The following is an 18,250-nucleotide window of genomic DNA, read 5'->3' as shown; positions in this document are numbered from 1 at the left end:
CCAGTTTTTTGCAACTCACATTTTTGTGCTAATTCGTAATTGTGAGTTTATTGCCAATTTTCCACAAAAACGGTCAGACATTGGGTTTCAGTTATCGCAGACTCCCACCTGCTGGTGGCAGTATTTCTTACTTTTACGACACTGTTGCCTCAGCCTTACTTGATACCAAGTTATCAGCATGGTGAGAAGGAAAACGTCGCATTTGACGTCATACATAAGCGCAAATATTGCAAAATCTCTTGCAAAATCTCTTGCAAATATTTCTAAATTTGTGACTTTGATTACAAAAATAATCGCAAAACCCTGGAGAGATTGATCAGATCATTATTTAATTTTACGAAGTATGTATCAAATGCAGAGACGGCTATGACAGTTGTTAATGATTTTTATCAATCTTGATGGCCCAAAATGAAAATCAGTTTGACACTCAGCATTTAAACACCAAATTGTTGTTTTTCTATCCCCGTAGTAAAATAAAAAAAAAAAACTAAAGAAACAACTTTTCCAGCAGAGCGGTGTCTGGTTTTTCTGCAGCAGCCTTCATTTACACCCATAATATATGAATTATGAGCTGCCGCCGAGGCCGTTATGAAACAGTGTGCGTAATCCAAGGTCACATTTCCAAACAATCAACCCAGAATCATAAATCATGTTATATTCAGCGTGTTGTATCAGCAGCGACAGTTACTTAATGAGAAAAGTTGAGCCGAAGAAAATATTAGAAAGCAACACAAAATGCTGGATGATGATCGACTCGCAGCCGCAGAGAAAAACTGCAAGACAAATAAGTGGAAACCTGCAACGCTTGAAAGTTAAAACCAAATTTAGAAATGTTTTATGGAAATTCATTAATACTAGTCAAAATAGAGGGTAAAAAAGATTTAAAAGGAAGTTTTATGTTTGTGTAAATCTTCCTTTGCTAGCTCTAATTAACCTAAAAACAGTATTTATGCTTCTTGCAGCGTCTTGATTAATTGGGCTCTGATTATCCAGACTGAACTGCTGTTGCGGCTCTTTTTATTTTGATTACAGTGACTGAGACGATTTATTTGATTGAAAACAGATTATTATGATTTACACCTGCAGTTAATCAGAAAGAAAGCAATTATGGTTAGCAGCCCTGATAAATGCTACAGCAGAAAAAAATAATAAATTGCTGAACGATTAACCTCCTAAAGAGCCTCTGGCAGGAGCCTGGTCAGGTTGTACCGACCCAACAGCACCGAGTGGAAATAAAAGGTTCTTGGCTGATTAATGTTTTCCCCTTTCATAAGATACAAATACAGATAAATATGTTTATGTAACTTTTCTTTAGCATTTAATTTTCAATTTCATGTGTTGATGGTGATTTCTTTGTTTTTTGGTGGCAGGATTATATTTTTAGGACTTATTTAATGATAAAAGGCTTGATTTGGGGTTCTTTTGGGTATTTGTACGCTGTCAGTATCTTACTTGAAACTGATCACAGTTCAGAAAGAGAAATTCTGATGAAAGACTCAACAACTCAAATCAGAGACAGTTCATGGGTAAATTTCTATCAGGTCAAATCTTTTCTTGCAGTTCAGCCGAACACTATATAAGACATTTTACAAGATAGCTTTTTATGTAAGGCTCTAATTTCTCTGATGTCGGCTGTTTGCAGTTAGTGTTTACTTAAACTTGGTGTACTCTCTTGAACAATCAACTGTTCTTTTTTATTTTTAACCTGATTCATGCAAACCTTTGATTATAACCATGAATACTAGTGGCTGTTTGCTGACTATGGATAGCTGTTATATTGGCTATGGTTAACTTGGCTGTTGTAGCCATTAGCTTTACTATGAATAGCTGCTAGCTTCGCTATAGGTAGCTTTATAATGACTAGTGATTAGTTTGACTCTAGATAGTAGTTAGCTTGACTATGGCTACCTGTTAGCTTTGCTATGAGTCGTGGTTGATTTGACTGTGAATTTTTACTAACTTGACTAAGCATAACTGTTAGCTTTTCTGTGGATAGTTTGATTATGGATAGTTTTTAGCTTCACTGTCAATCAATCCATAGCTCGGCAATGGATAGCTGTTAGCTTTACTATGGATAGCTATTAGCTTGATTATGAATAGCTGTTAGCTTTGCTATAGGTAGCTTTATAATGACTAGTGATTAATTTGACTCTAGATAGTAGTTAGCTTGACTATGGCTACCTGTTAGCTTTGCTATGAGTCGTGGTTAGTTTGACTATGAATTATTGCTAGCTTGACTATGTAAAGCTGTTAGCTTTTCTGTGGGTAGTGGCTAGTTTGATTATGGATTGTTGTTAACTTGACTATTTATAGCTGTTAGCTTAGCTTTGGATAGCTGTTAGCTTTACAGCCAATGGTTAGTTTGACTATGTATTGACTATAACTGTTAGCTTAGCTATAGGCAGTGGCTAGTTTGATTATGGATAGTTTTTAGCTTGACTATCAGTCAGTCAATGCATAGCTTGACTGTTGATAGCTGTTAGCTTTACTGTTGATATATATTAGCTTGGCTATGTGTGATTATGAATTACTGCCTGCTTGATTATGGATAGCTGTTAGCTTTACCATTTATATCTGTTAGCTTGGCTACACTCTGTGTACTTCACTCAAACCAGTTAGCTTCAGTACTTCATTAAGTTTTTCACTGATTCTCACACTGAGCGCTTGCTGCTGTAGATGAAATACTAGCAAACTGTCACTTGAGATCAATCAATCAATCAAATTTTATTTGTACAGCACATTTCAGAAACGAGGCGTTTTAAAGTACATTTGAGACGTTTAAAGGCAGCAATTTTACAGAAACACTGTCCCACCACACATGACTGGCATCAGCTGCGTGTCTGGAAGTGCAGAAGGAACATCGACAGATGAACATGTCCTGATAAACACATGCAACAGTCCAGTCATTTGGAGAGACACCGAGAGCCATCGGCACACACTGATAAGGCTTTTTCACACCATCACACACGCGCATTGACTGCAGCTGGCGTGTTCACCTCAACTGAAGTCAGCTGAGTTATATAAGCCAACCAGCCCACGTAGGTTCAGAGAGGCACACGGCTCTGCAGAGATCTGATCGCAGGAGAGAGTTTGTGTTTATGTGCATGATAAGAGAGTGAGCATCAGAGGGGCGTGAGACCCTGAAAGCAAAGATTGTTCAGTAAGGAAAGACGGCTGCAGATAGAAATGTGTCAGGGTTTTGTTAGCAGACAGCAGGAAGAAGAGAGGACAGATGAGTCTGAAACACTGAATATTAAACTAAGCAGGAATTAAAATGAACATGGATAACTGAACACAGCAGCGTGAAATGTGAAGACAATGAATTTCTGTTGAAGGTAATTGTAGTTTTTCACACTTCAGTGTTGCTCTTGGATGAGATTTACTCCAAACCTCTGAAGAATTAAGTTGTTGTTAGCAGCTTGGTTTGGTTTCAGACCAAGCTGCTAACAGCTAGCCAAGCTGTTCACAGCTTGGCTAGCTGTTAGCAGCTGTTGGTTAGTTATTTTGCTAACTCTGACAGTTAGCAAAATGATACATTGGAAAAATTTAGCTCTTAGTTGTAGTTTAAACATTTCAGATTATTAGACATTTCGATCAAATATAACGTGAGAAAGTTACGTTTTTATGGGGAAAATCTTCCAAAATGACCTGGGCCTCTGTTAAAAAGTGGCAACCTTTGGAGTGAAGTAATTTCAGAACCTGGCATGTTTCGGGTTGCTTCTCAGCATCTTAATCAGATTTTAGTCCAGACTTTGACTAGGCCAGTCCAAACCCTTGTTATTTTTCTCAAGGCAGCATTAATACGGTAAAACATCAGAATCACAGTCCAAGTTATAAATTATGTTCCCAAATGTTTCGGTTATCGAAATGTTTTTTGATGTGAGACAGGCTTTCATGTTTTTTTATCATCAATGTTTTATTTTCTTCCTTTAAGACCATTTTGCCCTTTCTTTTGGATCATTAGCTCTGACCTTAACTGAGGCAAGTGATGCCTTCATTAGTTGGGACGCTGATCTGGGTTCTGTTGGGACCTGCTGCCTGAGTCATTGATGCTCTCCTGTGCCTCGTTTCCACTGAGCGGTACGGCATGGGTCGGTGCGGTTCGTTAACTGTTTCTATTGTAGAAACGACCCATAAACAACCAACCCATACCGCACCATACCTGGGTCTGTAGGATGATGGTACGGTACCGTTAGGTTGACGTTTCTGACGTCGCATAAGAAAGTCCATTGATTGGAACACAGACAAATGTCACTGCCTACGATAAATTCGACAAACTGGTATAATCCAAACCACCGGCCCAATTGTTTCTAATGTCTGACACCTTAAGGGGACCTATTATTCAAAATTCTATTTTTGTACAATTTTATACTTCCATTTGAGACTCTACTGCTTTTAAAAACAGCCCAAGTGTAAAAAAAAAAAAAAACACCCAGTCGTTTTCTGGCAAGAACACAATGTTTTTTGGTGTCTGGAAAACAAGTCAATTCAAAATCCTTCCAATTATTGAGTTACAATCGGCAGGCACTGTGCCGTTACCTAGCAACCCCAGCAGTGCTCCACTAATTTATTATTAACAGTCGAGCCCATTTGGTCAGCTATTGTTGCCACTGTATCCACTGTACAATGGCTGCTGGGAAGGATAAGTGTTTTGTTGGTGAATTACCATCCAGAAACCACTTGTTGCATTCTTGTTGAATGCAACAAAGAAAATAATTGGAGTGTTTTTTTGTAGTAAAGGAAAATGTAAATCACTGTAGATCCAAAATTTCAAAAGGGTTTTGCATGTTTCTGCTTTTGACAGAAAGGCAAACACTTTTCTAATTTAGTTTGGGGTCGACTGGAGAAAACTGAAAAAGATTTAATCTATTCTGAGCAATAAAAATATGATTTTGGGCTATCTTTATTTGAAAAGGTTTTACTAATGTAATTAAAAGCAGATTTGGGTGCTATGCATTCCCCTGCATGGTGGGATAAATATGGATCATTACATCATAAAATCAGTTCAGGTGCCGCAAATTTTTAAAAGAAATTTTATTGGCCAACGATTGACTTAAAATAGGTTTTAAGCACGAATTGACTACAAACTACATCTCCCATAATGCATTCCGATTGTTACCAGCCAATATTACAGCTTCTCGCCACTAGAGAACAGCAGAGTCACCTCAAGCTGCTTGCTGATTTTCCCAGCGAATAAAACTGAGACATCAACAAGCTAATATCAAAACGTCCAAGAAAAGAAACGTCGATTTACAAGTAAGACTGTGAATGAAGATGTGTGAGTTGGTGTCAGGACGGCAGGTCGCGCTAGACGTTTTTTGTTATCAGTTATCTTGACCGACAACATTAAAAAAAAATCGGTCATGTACTATTTTTATCCGTGAAATTACAAGTCGCATTTTATGCGGTTTAGTTAATATTCACCGTGAATCCAGATCCCATCACAGATTAAGCAGATAAATGCATCTACATCTAAGCGACTCCTCTTAAATTAGCATCACTTCAGCCGCTGGGGTCTGAACGCACTTCCTCCTGGTTCCCATCTGCAGAAAAATCTGCACTAATTCATCAGTCAGTTGGATCTGTCTGATCCAAACAGATCAACTGAACTCTGAGTGTTTTACCCTGCGCGGTAAAACACTCAAATGGATTTAACACAACGTTGCATTCTCTTTTGTTTTCTCTGGTCTGGAATGGAGACTTGAATTCAATGTGCCATTTCAACCAAAGGCGAAATGGCTTCAATACATTATTTGATCCCAGGTTTAGTTTATGGACTGAACAGACAGAAATGGTTACCATTAATTTTATTTTTGAACCATTTTTAATTTGCAAGTGTTGATTTTGTTTTTGAAACCTTTATTGTAAAGTGTTTTTATTTTTGAACCATTATTTATTTTGAAGTGTTGATTTTATTTTTGAACCATTTTTATTTGCAAGTGTTGATTTTGTTTTTGAACCCTTATTTATTTTTGAAGTGTTGATTGTATGAAGGACCTTACACATGAATTACCCCATATGGGGTTTGAACCGATGACCTCAGTATTACCAGCACAGTGCTCTAACCTGCTGAGCTAACTCACCTACCTTACAAACTGTTCAGTTTCCATGGATTTAAGAAGAACTTACATGATCTTACCACAATGAAGATTTGATAAAAGTGCTTATATTCTAATGTTTTTCAAAACAACATATATAATATTTTATTTTCCAGAGATTTTGTATTTTGAAGTATTGATATTATTTTTGAACCATTTTTAATTTTCAAGTGTTGATTGTATTTCAGAGAGATATATATTTTTTTATTTTAATGTGTTAATTTTATTTTTGAACCATTTTTTATTCATTGATTTTATTTTATAGCCATTTAGCCAAGTCTCTGTAGAACCATTTGTCTCTGCTAATGACATCTTCAATACAATTGTTTGATCCCAGGCTTAGTTTATGGACTGTAATGTGAAATTAGGCCCAAGTATAAGTCTGGCAGTTTGTTCACCAAGTTACTGTGCTCTCTGAGACGATCTGTGGTTTAAGTATTTGACATCGTTCCATGCCCATCGTTATTAGTCTCTAACAAAATGTGGATCATCTACCAGGAACAGTGCAAAGAGCATGAGTTTCTGTAGTGTAGTGGTTATCACGTTTGCTTTACACGCAAAAGGTTTCTGGTTCGAAACCAGACAGAAATAGATTTTGCATGTTCTCTTCATCACAGTTGTTTACTAAAGGTCAACAAGGGTCTGTGATGTCATGGTCTGTACTCTGAATCCAGGCATCTGAGTGCAAACCTCAGTTGAAATTTTCATGCGTTGCATCTCACATCATCAACTTTGGAACCTCAAACTGAAACAAAGCAGAGGAGTTCAGTTCCTGTAGTGTAGTGGTTATCATGTTTGCTTCACATGCAAAAGGTCTCTGGTTCGAAACCAGCCAGAAACAGTTTTTGTAGGTTATGCATCTCTTGGGGTGCAGTGAGACGACAAGAGCCTTCCTCTTTGGTGATGGTTCATTTGCCAATCAACTTCAATGTAGGCTTCTTTGAAATCGAAGCTACTTTACTTCGTCCGGTCCGTAACTCTTCAACACGCTGTCAGCTCCCGGTCAGAAAGATGCATTTAGTTCAGAGACCATGAGATGATATTCAGAAAGGATTTTTTTAATCAATTGATTTCAGTTGCCTCTGAGACTAAATCTATGCGTAAAGTCTATAATGTCTGCCCATGTGACTTGTTTTTATTATTTGCTTGCTCACCTTTAAACACTGATTTAAATATTGTAATTTTTAAACTGAGCAGTAATTTTACATCAATGGAAACTCAAATGTAATATTTAAAACTTCAATACATAAAATCAGTTATTTAACATATGAGGTGTTTAATTTATTTTTCACATTGTATTTTTATACATTTATGCTAGGGGTGCCCAAGTCTAGTTTTCCAGAGCTTCCATCTGCAACTTTAGATGCATTCCTTCTCTAACACACCTGGACCATCGACTCATTATAAGCCTCTAAAGAACTGAATGAGGGAAGTCAACCTTTTGTCTGGTGTGTTTTAGCAGGGATGCCCTCCTGATCTGTACCGTCAATGTGGCCCGTTGAGGGGGCCAATATGCTGAAGTGGCCCTCGGTGAAATTGAGTTTGACACCCCTGCTTTAGACACCCATGCTGTAAAGGGAATGTATTCAAATTCCAGATGAAGGCTTTTTGCTGCAGCCAGTTCAAGAGCAGGGTGTACATTTGCTCTACATGATGTTTTTATCAATGTTTAATGGTGAGAAATGATTACCCAGAGTCCATCACTCAGCACCTTTACAATATGGCCGCTCCCGGCTGCAGAAGTGTGGCTCTTCCAGCCAAATGCAATCTGTCACCCCTTCGCTTTGTTGTGGTTTGGTAGCTGTAGGAGACGGACGTGAACACATTTAATCTCGGAGTGACCTCTGTGTGAAATATCAGCTTTCCTGAGAAGAATAATGAGAGCAGAGGAGACGGAGGGAGTGATGGAAGAGGGGAGGGGAAGAATAATAATAATAACTGAGAGAGGAAGAAGCAGAGATGTGGTGATGAATGCAGATGCATTGTGTTATTTTTATATTAACATTCCCTTTCGTTTGTTCACAGGAGCGCCACGCTGACAGCCTGATACAGAACCAGCATTACCAGGTCAGTGAAGCTCATAACACCATCGCTAGAAAAACACCAGCTGTAAATATTCCTGCAGTCGGTTACAATCACTTTGTTTTCATTGCATCAGAGAAAAAGGTAAAGAAACAGTGAAAACACAGAACAGAGACTTGATTAGCATTAGTGTAATAGTGTAAGTTATTATTTATTTATTTACAGGAAAAAATTTAATATTTAATATGTTAGATTTAAAAAACAAGTTTTATCTGAATTCACAGATTAATGGGAAAAATCAGAAAAAAACATCCAACAAACTAACATCCATCCATCCAACCAACCAACCAACCAACCAACCAACCAACCCACCCTCCATCCATCCATCCATCCAACCCTCCATCCATCCATCCATCCATCCAACCAACCAACCCTCCATCCATCCAACCAACCAACCAACCATTCATTCATTCATTCATTAATCCAACCAACAAACCATCCATCCATTCATTCATCCATCCATTCATTCATCCATCAGGTCCATTTAAATATCTGGTCATTAAACATGTATCGATTATTGACACATAAGGAGAAATAAAGAAGTTATCAGCATTTTGATTCTCTCTGACATCACCGTCTCAGCACAGCTTCCTCCACTTCGCTTTCTCCCCTTTTCTCTTTGTTTTTTAATAAATAAATTTTAAAAGACAGTAATTGTTTCTTTCAGGGTCTAAGTGAAATTAAACACAGTTAGCTAACAGGATTAGGCCTCTCCAGCTGAGGCAATCACATTAAGTTTGTGCTGAAAGAGAAGCCTGCTACTAAATTAATTACTCTTCAGGTGACCGCGTGTTGAGATTGCTCTTAAAGTCAAAGCATTGTGACTCAACCAGTCAGCTGCTAACAGAGGTGAGAAAAACGGAGATGGAAGAAAAGTGTGACACAAAGCAGCGGAGAGAAACGCTCGATAAGAGACGGGGAACTGCCGATCTGTTTCTGAACATTTATACACGTTTCAGCTCCAGGAAGACATTTTAATCAGCTTGTATTCAACAAAATATAGCAAAAAAAAAAATACCAAGAAATTAAAGTTTGTTGTGAAAAGCAGGTGTAAACTCATAGCAATTTAATTAATTTATTTCATTAACTTGTGTTCAAATCCTTTTGAATACAAGTGAACTTTATTTATGCTGAAGACTGATGAGATCATTCATGAACTGGAAACCAATAATTTTCATTTGTGGAATAGAAAAATAAGTATTTTGAAAACTTTCTTTGACATTTCTCAATAAATGTCAAAACAAATGCCAAAAATGCTGCCCATTTTTGGCACTTCCTGGCTTGGATTACAACAAAATGTCCAAGAAAATTATCAGATTTCTACGGAAGAGGATTAGGGCCACTGAAAAAAAAACAAACTGATTTTAATCTCAAAATTCGAGATTTCGTCAGCATTCTGAGAAAAACGTCAGATTTCTTTTGTTTTCCTATTGGCACTAATCCTCTTCCGTAGGTTTCTATATGATAATTACATTTCTAAAACTGGCGTTTCAGGAGTTGCAATTTCAGAAAAAGTTGAACAGCATCTGCTGCAGCAGTGCATAAATCTTTAATTCATGAAAACGGATTTTATTTAACATCCAAGGTAAAGATTTTAAAGCACAAACTGAGACCTGAAGGTGTTATGTTGTAAACTTTAGCTGTTAGCAAACTGTTATTGTTCAGCTGCAATGTCTGCTGCTGGCAGAACAAGACAGAAAAAATATATCTGCATTTTATTATCAAATAAACACTTGGAAGAAAAGCCTTCAGCCGTTGAATCGGCTCCCACCAACGTTCACAGCTTCTTCTCTGGTCCTTTGAGGAAAACAGTCGCCCATCCCTGTAACTGGAACAACATCAAACTCATTCGCTTCAGATTTGCCTTTCAGTATTTTTCCAGAAACAACGTTTGCATGTAAAACTCCCAACAAGTTTCCAGCGACATGAAAAGCTGCAGCAGGCTGAGATTATCGATTAGCTTTAATGTTTAATGTTCAGACTGTTAGTTATTTCTGGCAGCTGAGTCCGCCGTCTCTACGTCCAGGTTTCGAGGGTTTTTAAAAGAAATTTGTGCAACAAATCTTCCAAGGCAGGAGCGTCTATAATGAGGCGCCAGTACTTGGTGTTTGGCACGGCTGATTGTTCCTCTGATATCCTCCCATGCTTTTAAAAGGCTTGTTGTGTGAATGTGTGCTGCACATTAGCAGAGTGTGTGGTGTGCTTTTGGCAGCGGTGCTGAATGACAGCATGCCAGACCGTCCTGTTTGGCGCTCACAAGTGTTGACTGTGGGCCGGTGCCTGTGTGTTAGTGTGTGTATCGGGTTTTGAATTACCACCCACTCCACACCAAATGCCTGTGAAGGTTTTTTTTTTTTGGGTCGGTAAATCAATGGGACTGACCCACATTGCTGCTGGCTGATTAGTTAATGAGACGAGAACAGCTAAAGGACCGTGTTGCCTGTGAGCGTTGATGACATTTTAAGAGAAGAAGTTTGAAGAAATCTTGCATGTTTTTTTATATAACTGAGCCGACAGAAGACTGTTTTTACTAATTTAAAAATTTAAAGGGCAGGTAATGTGCAAAATTCACATTTTGAACACTTTTATACTTCCGTTTGGGTCCAAGTGCCCAGCTGTTTTCTGGCAATAAGTTAATGTTTTTTGGTTTTGGGGGGGAAAAAAAGCAATTTCAAAAACCCTCCTGTGCCGTTACATAGCAACCCCAGCGAAACCCAGCTCATTACTTAGCAGCCCAATCAAACCTCAAGCACGTTTGGTCAGCTGGTTTTATGGCACTATGCGCTACACAGTGACTTCTTGTGTTTTGTTGTTGACTTGCTATGCAGAAAACACTATACTGCATTCTTGTTGGTTGCGCAGGAGGCTCCACTTCTGCTTTTCAAAGATGTACGGTTGTATAATTGCAGCCATTTTCACGTGTGAGTGTAAACGTAGAGTTGTGGGGCGTGGCCAAAAGTAATTCTGCAGATGTTTAATCTATCAAAGGTTTTACCTCTTCATTTTGTAACTTGTACGTTAGTTTTGCTTTATTTCAAGTGTAATAAGGCATTTGCACTAGAAACTGGACCAACAATACTTGGTAAGATTTTGTGTTTTTGCAGTGGAGACGTTAAAAGCATGGGTACCATTTGGTACCGTTGTGTTTTAAGCAGAGATTCTTCTAATGGTAGTAATCCCTGCAACCTTTATCAACAGGAAGTGATTCGCAATCTGGTGAAGAGATACGTGGCCGCCATGATACGAAGCGCCAAAACGGACGAAGGGCTGACGGAGGAAAACTTCAAGGTCAGTTTGGGGAAACTACTTCTCAAACACAGCAATCAGCTACGATAAGCCAGCTCTTTTTCCTGTCCTGCATCTCCGGCCGCTGAGCTGCACAACCATCAGCTGCACAGAGTCTGTTTATAAGCAGTGCCGCTTTTATTGATACTAGAGGCAGAGCTGCTTTTTATTGTGCCAAAGATTTACTGAAGGACTTTTAATAACAGCCAGATGTCCACTTTCAAGCACTTTCTCTAACAAAATCTGCTGTTCAGACTCTTCTCTGACGAGGCTTCTTTAGTCTTTCCCCATTTTCTTTCTTTCTGAGCCATAAATTATTTGAAGCATCTTTACCTCCTCAGTAGATTTCCCATGATGCCTTTGGAGGCCGGCCCTGAGCTGCTTTGAAGCAGAAGGTTCCTTTGGGCTTTTCAGAGCAGAAACAACATCAGGTGCACAGCGAACTGAATCACTTTGCTGTGCTGAAGGATGTTTGTCTTCGTGTTTGAGCGTACACGTTTACGTTAGTCCACTCAGGCAGAGGTCGAGTCCATGTGCTGATTTAATGCATAAATATCATGTTGTCTGAGGAATAAATCCATATTCTGATACCTGATTTTTAAGGTTTTAAAGACTTAATATGTATCTATTAGGAAATAGAAATCTAGCAAGAAGCCGCCACATATATGAAAATATTAACTGAAAGCAGAACGAATCTCCCAGACATCTAAAATAGTAATTAGTTGCTGAACTAAACCGTAGCCGCAATCACAACAAGAAGACGTATTTGCTGGAAAAAGTCATTGAAAACCAACTGAGGGACTTAAAGAGGGTGTGTTATGTAAAATCGGCTTTTTTGAACTTTAAATGCATGTTTGAGAAATCGTTTAGTGTCCATGGCAACCACTCAGAGGGGCTAAACACCTGGGTGCACCTAGCTCCGCCTTCAAGACGAAGCTCCTCCTCCTAACTATATTTTCCAAGCTTTTGCCAATGAGAACTAGTAGGAACACTTTGGTGGAAACTTAAAGAGCTTTGAAAGAAAAACTGTATTCATTTTCCCTTTGGAATAAATAAAGTATTTCAGAATCAGAACTGGGTTTGAGAAACGTATATCCTAAATATCTACTTCACGAGATGAACTAAGGTTTTCTCATCCAGTTTTTCATTTTCTTCACTCCGTTGTCAGTGTTTTTCACTCTACAGCCAGATAAAGCTACGTGTTTCACTGGAGAGAGCCCTGAATGATCTCACTCTTTCCTGACGCTTTCAGCAGTTATTGCCTCTTTACATCAGTTGTTGCTGTTCTCCGCTCACCCTGCAAAGTCCTTACCCTCCTCTTCACCCTGAGCCTCCACTCACTGATAGTTTAACTCCCCGATCATCAGCTCGATCTCAGTCACTTACCCTCCTCACCTTCTTCTTCCCACTTCTGGTTCTTCTTTCATGCTGACTAAACCGTTCAAAAGGGATCTATTGAGAAAAAAGTCACATTTTTCGTATTTCTATTTGACTAAACAGCTAAAGCGCTTTAAGAAAAAACCCAGACAGCCATTTTGGGCAGCAAGTTAATAGTTTTTAGTGTCTGGAAAATGAGTCATTTCTTAAACCTCCGTTACCTAGCAACCCAAGCCAACCCCAGCTCCGTTACCTAGCAACCCAAGCAGAGTTCCAGCATGTTTTTGTTTATTTGGATCATCCCCATTAGAAATTGCCGTTACAATGGCTACTCTTCCTGAGCTCAATCATAAAAAACCCAAACATTTATTACAAAAAAATTTACAGGCATAAATATAACATTAGTAATTAGTAGCATAATGATTCAGAAATGTACAATTACAACACTTTATATAATAGAAGAATTAAACGGGGCTCTTTTAAAAGCTCTATCACGTTTGGTCAGCTATATGCGGTGTACAATGACTGCTGGAAGAGACAAGTGTTTTATTGTTGACTTACCATCCAGAAACCACTTGCTGCATTGTTCTTGGTTGTGCAGGAGGCTCCATTTCTGCTTTTCAGATTTGTACTGTTGTATAATTGCGCATCTGTTTGCGGCCATTTTCATATGTGAGTGTAAACGTTGAGTTGGGGGGCGTGGCCAACAGCAGCTTATTTGAATTGTTTTTGGATCCTAAAACAGCTCAAAATAGGCAGAACTGAGCAAACTAAAGTCTCATTATCTAAGAATGATTTTGTGCAAAAAATTTAATCAATTTTGTATAGCCCATAGACCTTTAAGGCTTGAAAATGAACCTTGGCTCATCCAGATATATTAAACATCTTTCTGTTCTCTATCTCTGTGCAGGAGTTGAAGCAGGATATCTCCAGTTTCCGCTACGAAGTCTTGGATCTCCTCGGCAACCGGCGTCCTCCCCGGCGTCACTATTCTTCGTCCAGCGAGACGACAAAAGACGATGGCGCCATGGCGTCAGAGGATGATAGCGAGTCAGGTGATGGCCCTGGAGAAGGAGGTGGAGGAGGAGGAGTTGGACTCCAGAAGTCGAAGAGCGTCACCTTCTCCAACCCGGTGGAGGACGACAGAAGGCCAGCACCGACGCTCGGCGTGTCTGCGCTGGTGCGCTCCATTTCAGGAATGACGCGGATAGACAAAGCAGAGGAGGGGAGACTGGAGGACAGAGTGGGGTGGGGAGAAGAGGAGGAGGAAGAGGAGGGGAAACCAAAAAGCAACGGGCTAAAGACGGCCGTCATGCCTCCGTCCTCCACCAATGTCCTCCCCTCGCCATCGTCGTCATTTTCCTCTTCGTTATCGTCATCGCTTGCTCGCACAAGGAGCCGCCTGCAGCGCCTCTCGTCCCCAAGCGCAAAGACAGACTCTTTCAAACGCCTCTCCTACCTGTTCTCCCGCTCCAAACGCAAAGCCCCGCCCACGCCGCTGCCTCTCCAGTCCCCGCCCTCGTACACCATCTCTGACGGGCTGCTCCGCCCCCTCGGGAGCCACAGTCACTCTGACTTCGGACTCAGCGACGTCACCAGGAGCGACACTCACCTGAATGAGGTGGGTCGCTCGGTGGACACGCCGTCATTCTCGCCACTGAGAACGAACGGGCGGGACTCGCTCCTGACGCTTCCCCTCCCACCGCCGTGCCCCTGCCAATCCCTGCACTGTGCTTCCAACATGTCTGAGTCCAGCTCGCGACTCCTGGACTCCAGCGAGGACGTTTTCCAGGGAGAGGGCATAGAAGGGGCAGGCGAAGGAGGCATGGATGGAGGCGGCGGCGGGGGAATGATGATGATGGGCGGGTGGGTGGGACCATGTGACGATGTCTTAGAGGACAGCTGCGACGTCATAGAGGACTCTGTTACCACGCAGCTATAGGAAAAAGCCGAAACTGTTTTTCTTTGCCTGTTTGCTCAATACAAACAAAGATGGCATGATACAGAGAGAGAGGGGCATGGACACAACGGAGCTGTTGGATCTCTGCATGACCAACTCTGGATTTATCTGGGCTTTGACTTTCCCAACTGTGACAGGAGGAGGGATCCAATATGGCAGATGTTTATGGAGACAGTTTGACTCCTTTTGGGGGGTTTTCAGGTGACATGGAATATATATTTGTCCACTGTTGTTGGTTTAACTCTTCAAGGGCTCTGCTCAACTAAATATGTGTAAAAACTCGCTGCACACCAATGGATCTGTGACCAAAGCAACTAGCTAGCTATAGGTTGCCTAATCAGCTAGCTAACTAAAGTTTTTAAATGTTAACTTAGATTATCCACTTTCCAACAAGGGATGGAAAGTGGATGGTAGTGATGCAATATTATTTTATTATCTGCTGAGCTAATGTTAAATGTTATCAGCCTGACCACTAATTAGTTTAACTACAATTAGCAATAGTAGCTAGGCTACAATTAGTTTACCAAAGCTAATATTAGCCAGGGTAATTGTAGCTTAGGTTCAGTTGTTTCTCCTCATCTGGAGAAAGTTACAGGACATCCATGTGTTAGCTTGTTTTATGTAATGTCAGTGAGAAAACTAGCTAGCTGATTAACCAATGTGCTAACTTTAGCTAGCTAGCAGCTAAGAAATAGCTTGTTAGCGACTTGATATCAGTTTGGCACGTCTGAACCTATATCATACAGCTAACTAGCTAATTTTAAGTTATCTGATAAAGTACCAAAAATGGATTTGCCACTAAGGTGAGCTAACAGCTACCTAACCTGCTATCTGGTTTTAAAGCCATTAAGCCAACATTAACAAGCTAATTTTCTGATAACTAACTAGTTAAAAGTCGCTAACAAGCAAATTGGCTTGAAATCAACTTTGCACTAGTTTGAAAACTTTTAAACCAATATCATGCAGTCCACCACTAGCTAGCTATTGTTTTGCTAGCTGGCTAGCTACCGTAAATAGAAAGCATCAGGCCCCATTTAAACAGGATTTAAAGGGGCTTCAAATATTTCAGGGGATTTACTGAGACTGAATTACTGAAGAGCTACCAAGAGGAAGGAATCATATAAAAGTTAACAAATAAATTTAGTTGTAAAAAGTAGTGGAGAGAAGCTAATGCTTTCGACCTAAATGTGACATTAATGTCATATGTGTTTCTTTTAAAGGATGAACAATCTTGAAAACACAAAATTATTAATCTGAATTTAATTTGTCACTAAACACTCAAACAACTGAAAACGTCTCTATTGATGCCAAGTTGAAAAACAGATTTATAATCGAGGCGAAAATGTTTCTTGAACAGCTGTTATTCCTGCCCAGCCTGACTCAGTCAAAGCAAACTGTCCTCATAAACATTTCCCAGGAAGACCAAAGGACGACGTTTCAACAGAAACTCTGAAATGTCTCTCATTCCTCTGGACGATGGAATTACAAAGAGCCGAGGCGACTTTTCAGAGAGGAAACATCTTTAAAATCTTCTCCACTTACCAGGAATCTGCCCTGCGAACCGAACGTTGTATCTGCAGTGGAATAAACCGGATTTAAATGTTTCTGAATGTTGGATGGAACTACCCCTTTACCTCCAAGTGGAATATTGAAAATAAAGGTGCCATACTTTCAGTGGAATACCTCCGTTTTACCTGTGGACTGATGGATTCAAGTCCAACTGGATCTCTGGGACAAAATGGAGCGGCATGGAACCAGCGCTCTGCTGTCGTAGTCTGCAGCCTCTCTCTCTGCATCAACAAGGGCCAAGGAACTTTATTTCATCCTAATACGAGTTATACTAGTAATAATAATTAAGAATATAATAATAATAATAATAATGAAACTGCTAATAATAATTAATAATGATAATAATGAGGACTTTTCTGGTTTCTTAAGACTGTCTTTACTTCTGTTTGAGTTGCCGACAGTACCTGGGCTTCTCGTTCAGCTCTTCCTCAATAACTACACTTTGACCTGGTGAACAGAAATAAATGGTGAACGAAGACGAAAGACGAGTAAAAGGCAACAGAAGTTTTCCTTGAGTAAAAAGAAGGAATGAGAGGAGACAGGAAGTGAATGAGTGGTGGATGGACATGAACAGAAAATTCAGTTTTAAAGGCAAATTTCACCAGAATTTCATCATATTTTTTCTTATCTTGGAGTCGTTAAGGCTGCGACTTCAAAAGGTTGGCATGAGCTGAGGCTGTTAACTTTTACTCTGGATAATATACTACTGTCGGCAATGAAGTAGAGAAATTATGCATGTTTGATCAGAAAAACACAGTTACCTACAACACACACACACACAGCAGGTGTGATGAATAGCTTCGAGTCAAACGTTCTGCCCTTTGTTTCGTCTCTCAGGAGTCGTCCCTCTTCAACAGGGTGACATCATCCCTCGCTTTTTGCATCCGTTATTTCCCCGTCTCCGTCCTCCCGTTTATTCCTCTCCCTCTGGCGGACATTGTGACCTCGCTGCCGGCGATTTTGGCGTCAAAACGCCTCGACATGTCAATGAATCAGCGTCCCAAAATGTCAGGTCTGCAACCATGGCGACCCCGTTATCCGCTCGGCGTCCCGTAGCGTCACGGCCAGAAGCGCAGAGCTCCACTTGGAGTCAGAAACCGTCCTGCTGCCTCCTGGCAGAAACACGGCAGATTTCTGTCCTTAGTTTCTGAACGTCAACGAGACGTTGGGGGTTTTACATCAGCAAACGACCCAACATCAAGTTTTACTTTAACTGAATGGTGCTATAACTATTCATGGGAGATAAAGTACCAGTAGTACGGGAGAAGATTAGGGCCACTGGAAGAAAAAAAGGTTTCCGATCTGTTCAGAAATATGAAATTAAAAGTCAAAACTGAGATTAAAAGTCGTAATTCTGAAGAAAGAAATCGGAATTTTGGATTAAGATCAGAATTTAGATTTTATATGATAGAAATATGATGTTAAAAGTTAGAATTATGAGACTGACAGAATTTGGAGGTAAAAGTAAAAAATCTGAGATTAAAAGTCAGAATTATGTGATTAAAAGACAGAAATCCGAGATTTTATAATAGATTTTATCTTGCTAGCATGTTGTAGCATGTTTGTCAAAAATTTGCTATAAAAACCAACAAAATGTTGAGTTCATTCTCAGAAATTTTCTAGAAAATATTTGGAACTTTCTGATTTTGAAAAGTCGAAAAGTTTCTTGGGGAAAAAAAACTCAGTTTGTGTTGAATCTCATAATTTTTCTGGAAAAGCTTGCATCGAGAGGCAAACATTTTTGACTGGGAGTTTCATAAGTAAAACCTCTTTACTCAGAAACGTTTACTTTTTTCCTAATAAATTTAGAAGCTTATTCTCAAAATTGCTGAGTTTTTTCAAGCAAATGTTTGGCATTTACTCAGAAATTTACATGTTT

General features: G+C 39.7%; 1 protein-coding gene across 1 annotated transcript in view; it reads left to right on the top strand.

The window, feature by feature from the left end:
- The window catches only part of trpc5a (transient receptor potential cation channel, subfamily C, member 5a), a 131,113-nt gene extending 116,027 nt beyond the window's left edge, over positions 1-15,086 (top strand). The window contains exons 16-20 of the mRNA XM_088016255.1: positions 6,662-6,668; positions 8,010-8,062; positions 8,124-8,165; positions 11,379-11,468; positions 13,753-15,086. Coding sequence (XP_087872381.1) covers positions 6,662-6,668; positions 8,010-8,062; positions 8,124-8,165; positions 11,379-11,468; positions 13,753-14,784 — 1,224 coding nt within the window. The 3' untranslated portion in view covers positions 14,785-15,086. The remainder of the gene's footprint in view (positions 1-6,661; positions 6,669-8,009; positions 8,063-8,123; positions 8,166-11,378; positions 11,469-13,752) is intronic.
- Positions 15,087-18,250: the final 3,164 nt, after the last annotated feature.

The sequence above is a fragment of the Poecilia mexicana genome, unplaced genomic scaffold (assembly GCF_051168715.1).
Source record: "Poecilia mexicana isolate PSO_F unplaced genomic scaffold, ASM5116871v1 scaffold_18, whole genome shotgun sequence".
Taxonomy (NCBI): domain Eukaryota; kingdom Metazoa; phylum Chordata; class Actinopteri; order Cyprinodontiformes; family Poeciliidae; genus Poecilia; species Poecilia mexicana.
The sequence above is the reverse complement of the archived record's forward strand: the minus strand, read 5'-3'. Positions and strand labels throughout refer to the sequence as shown.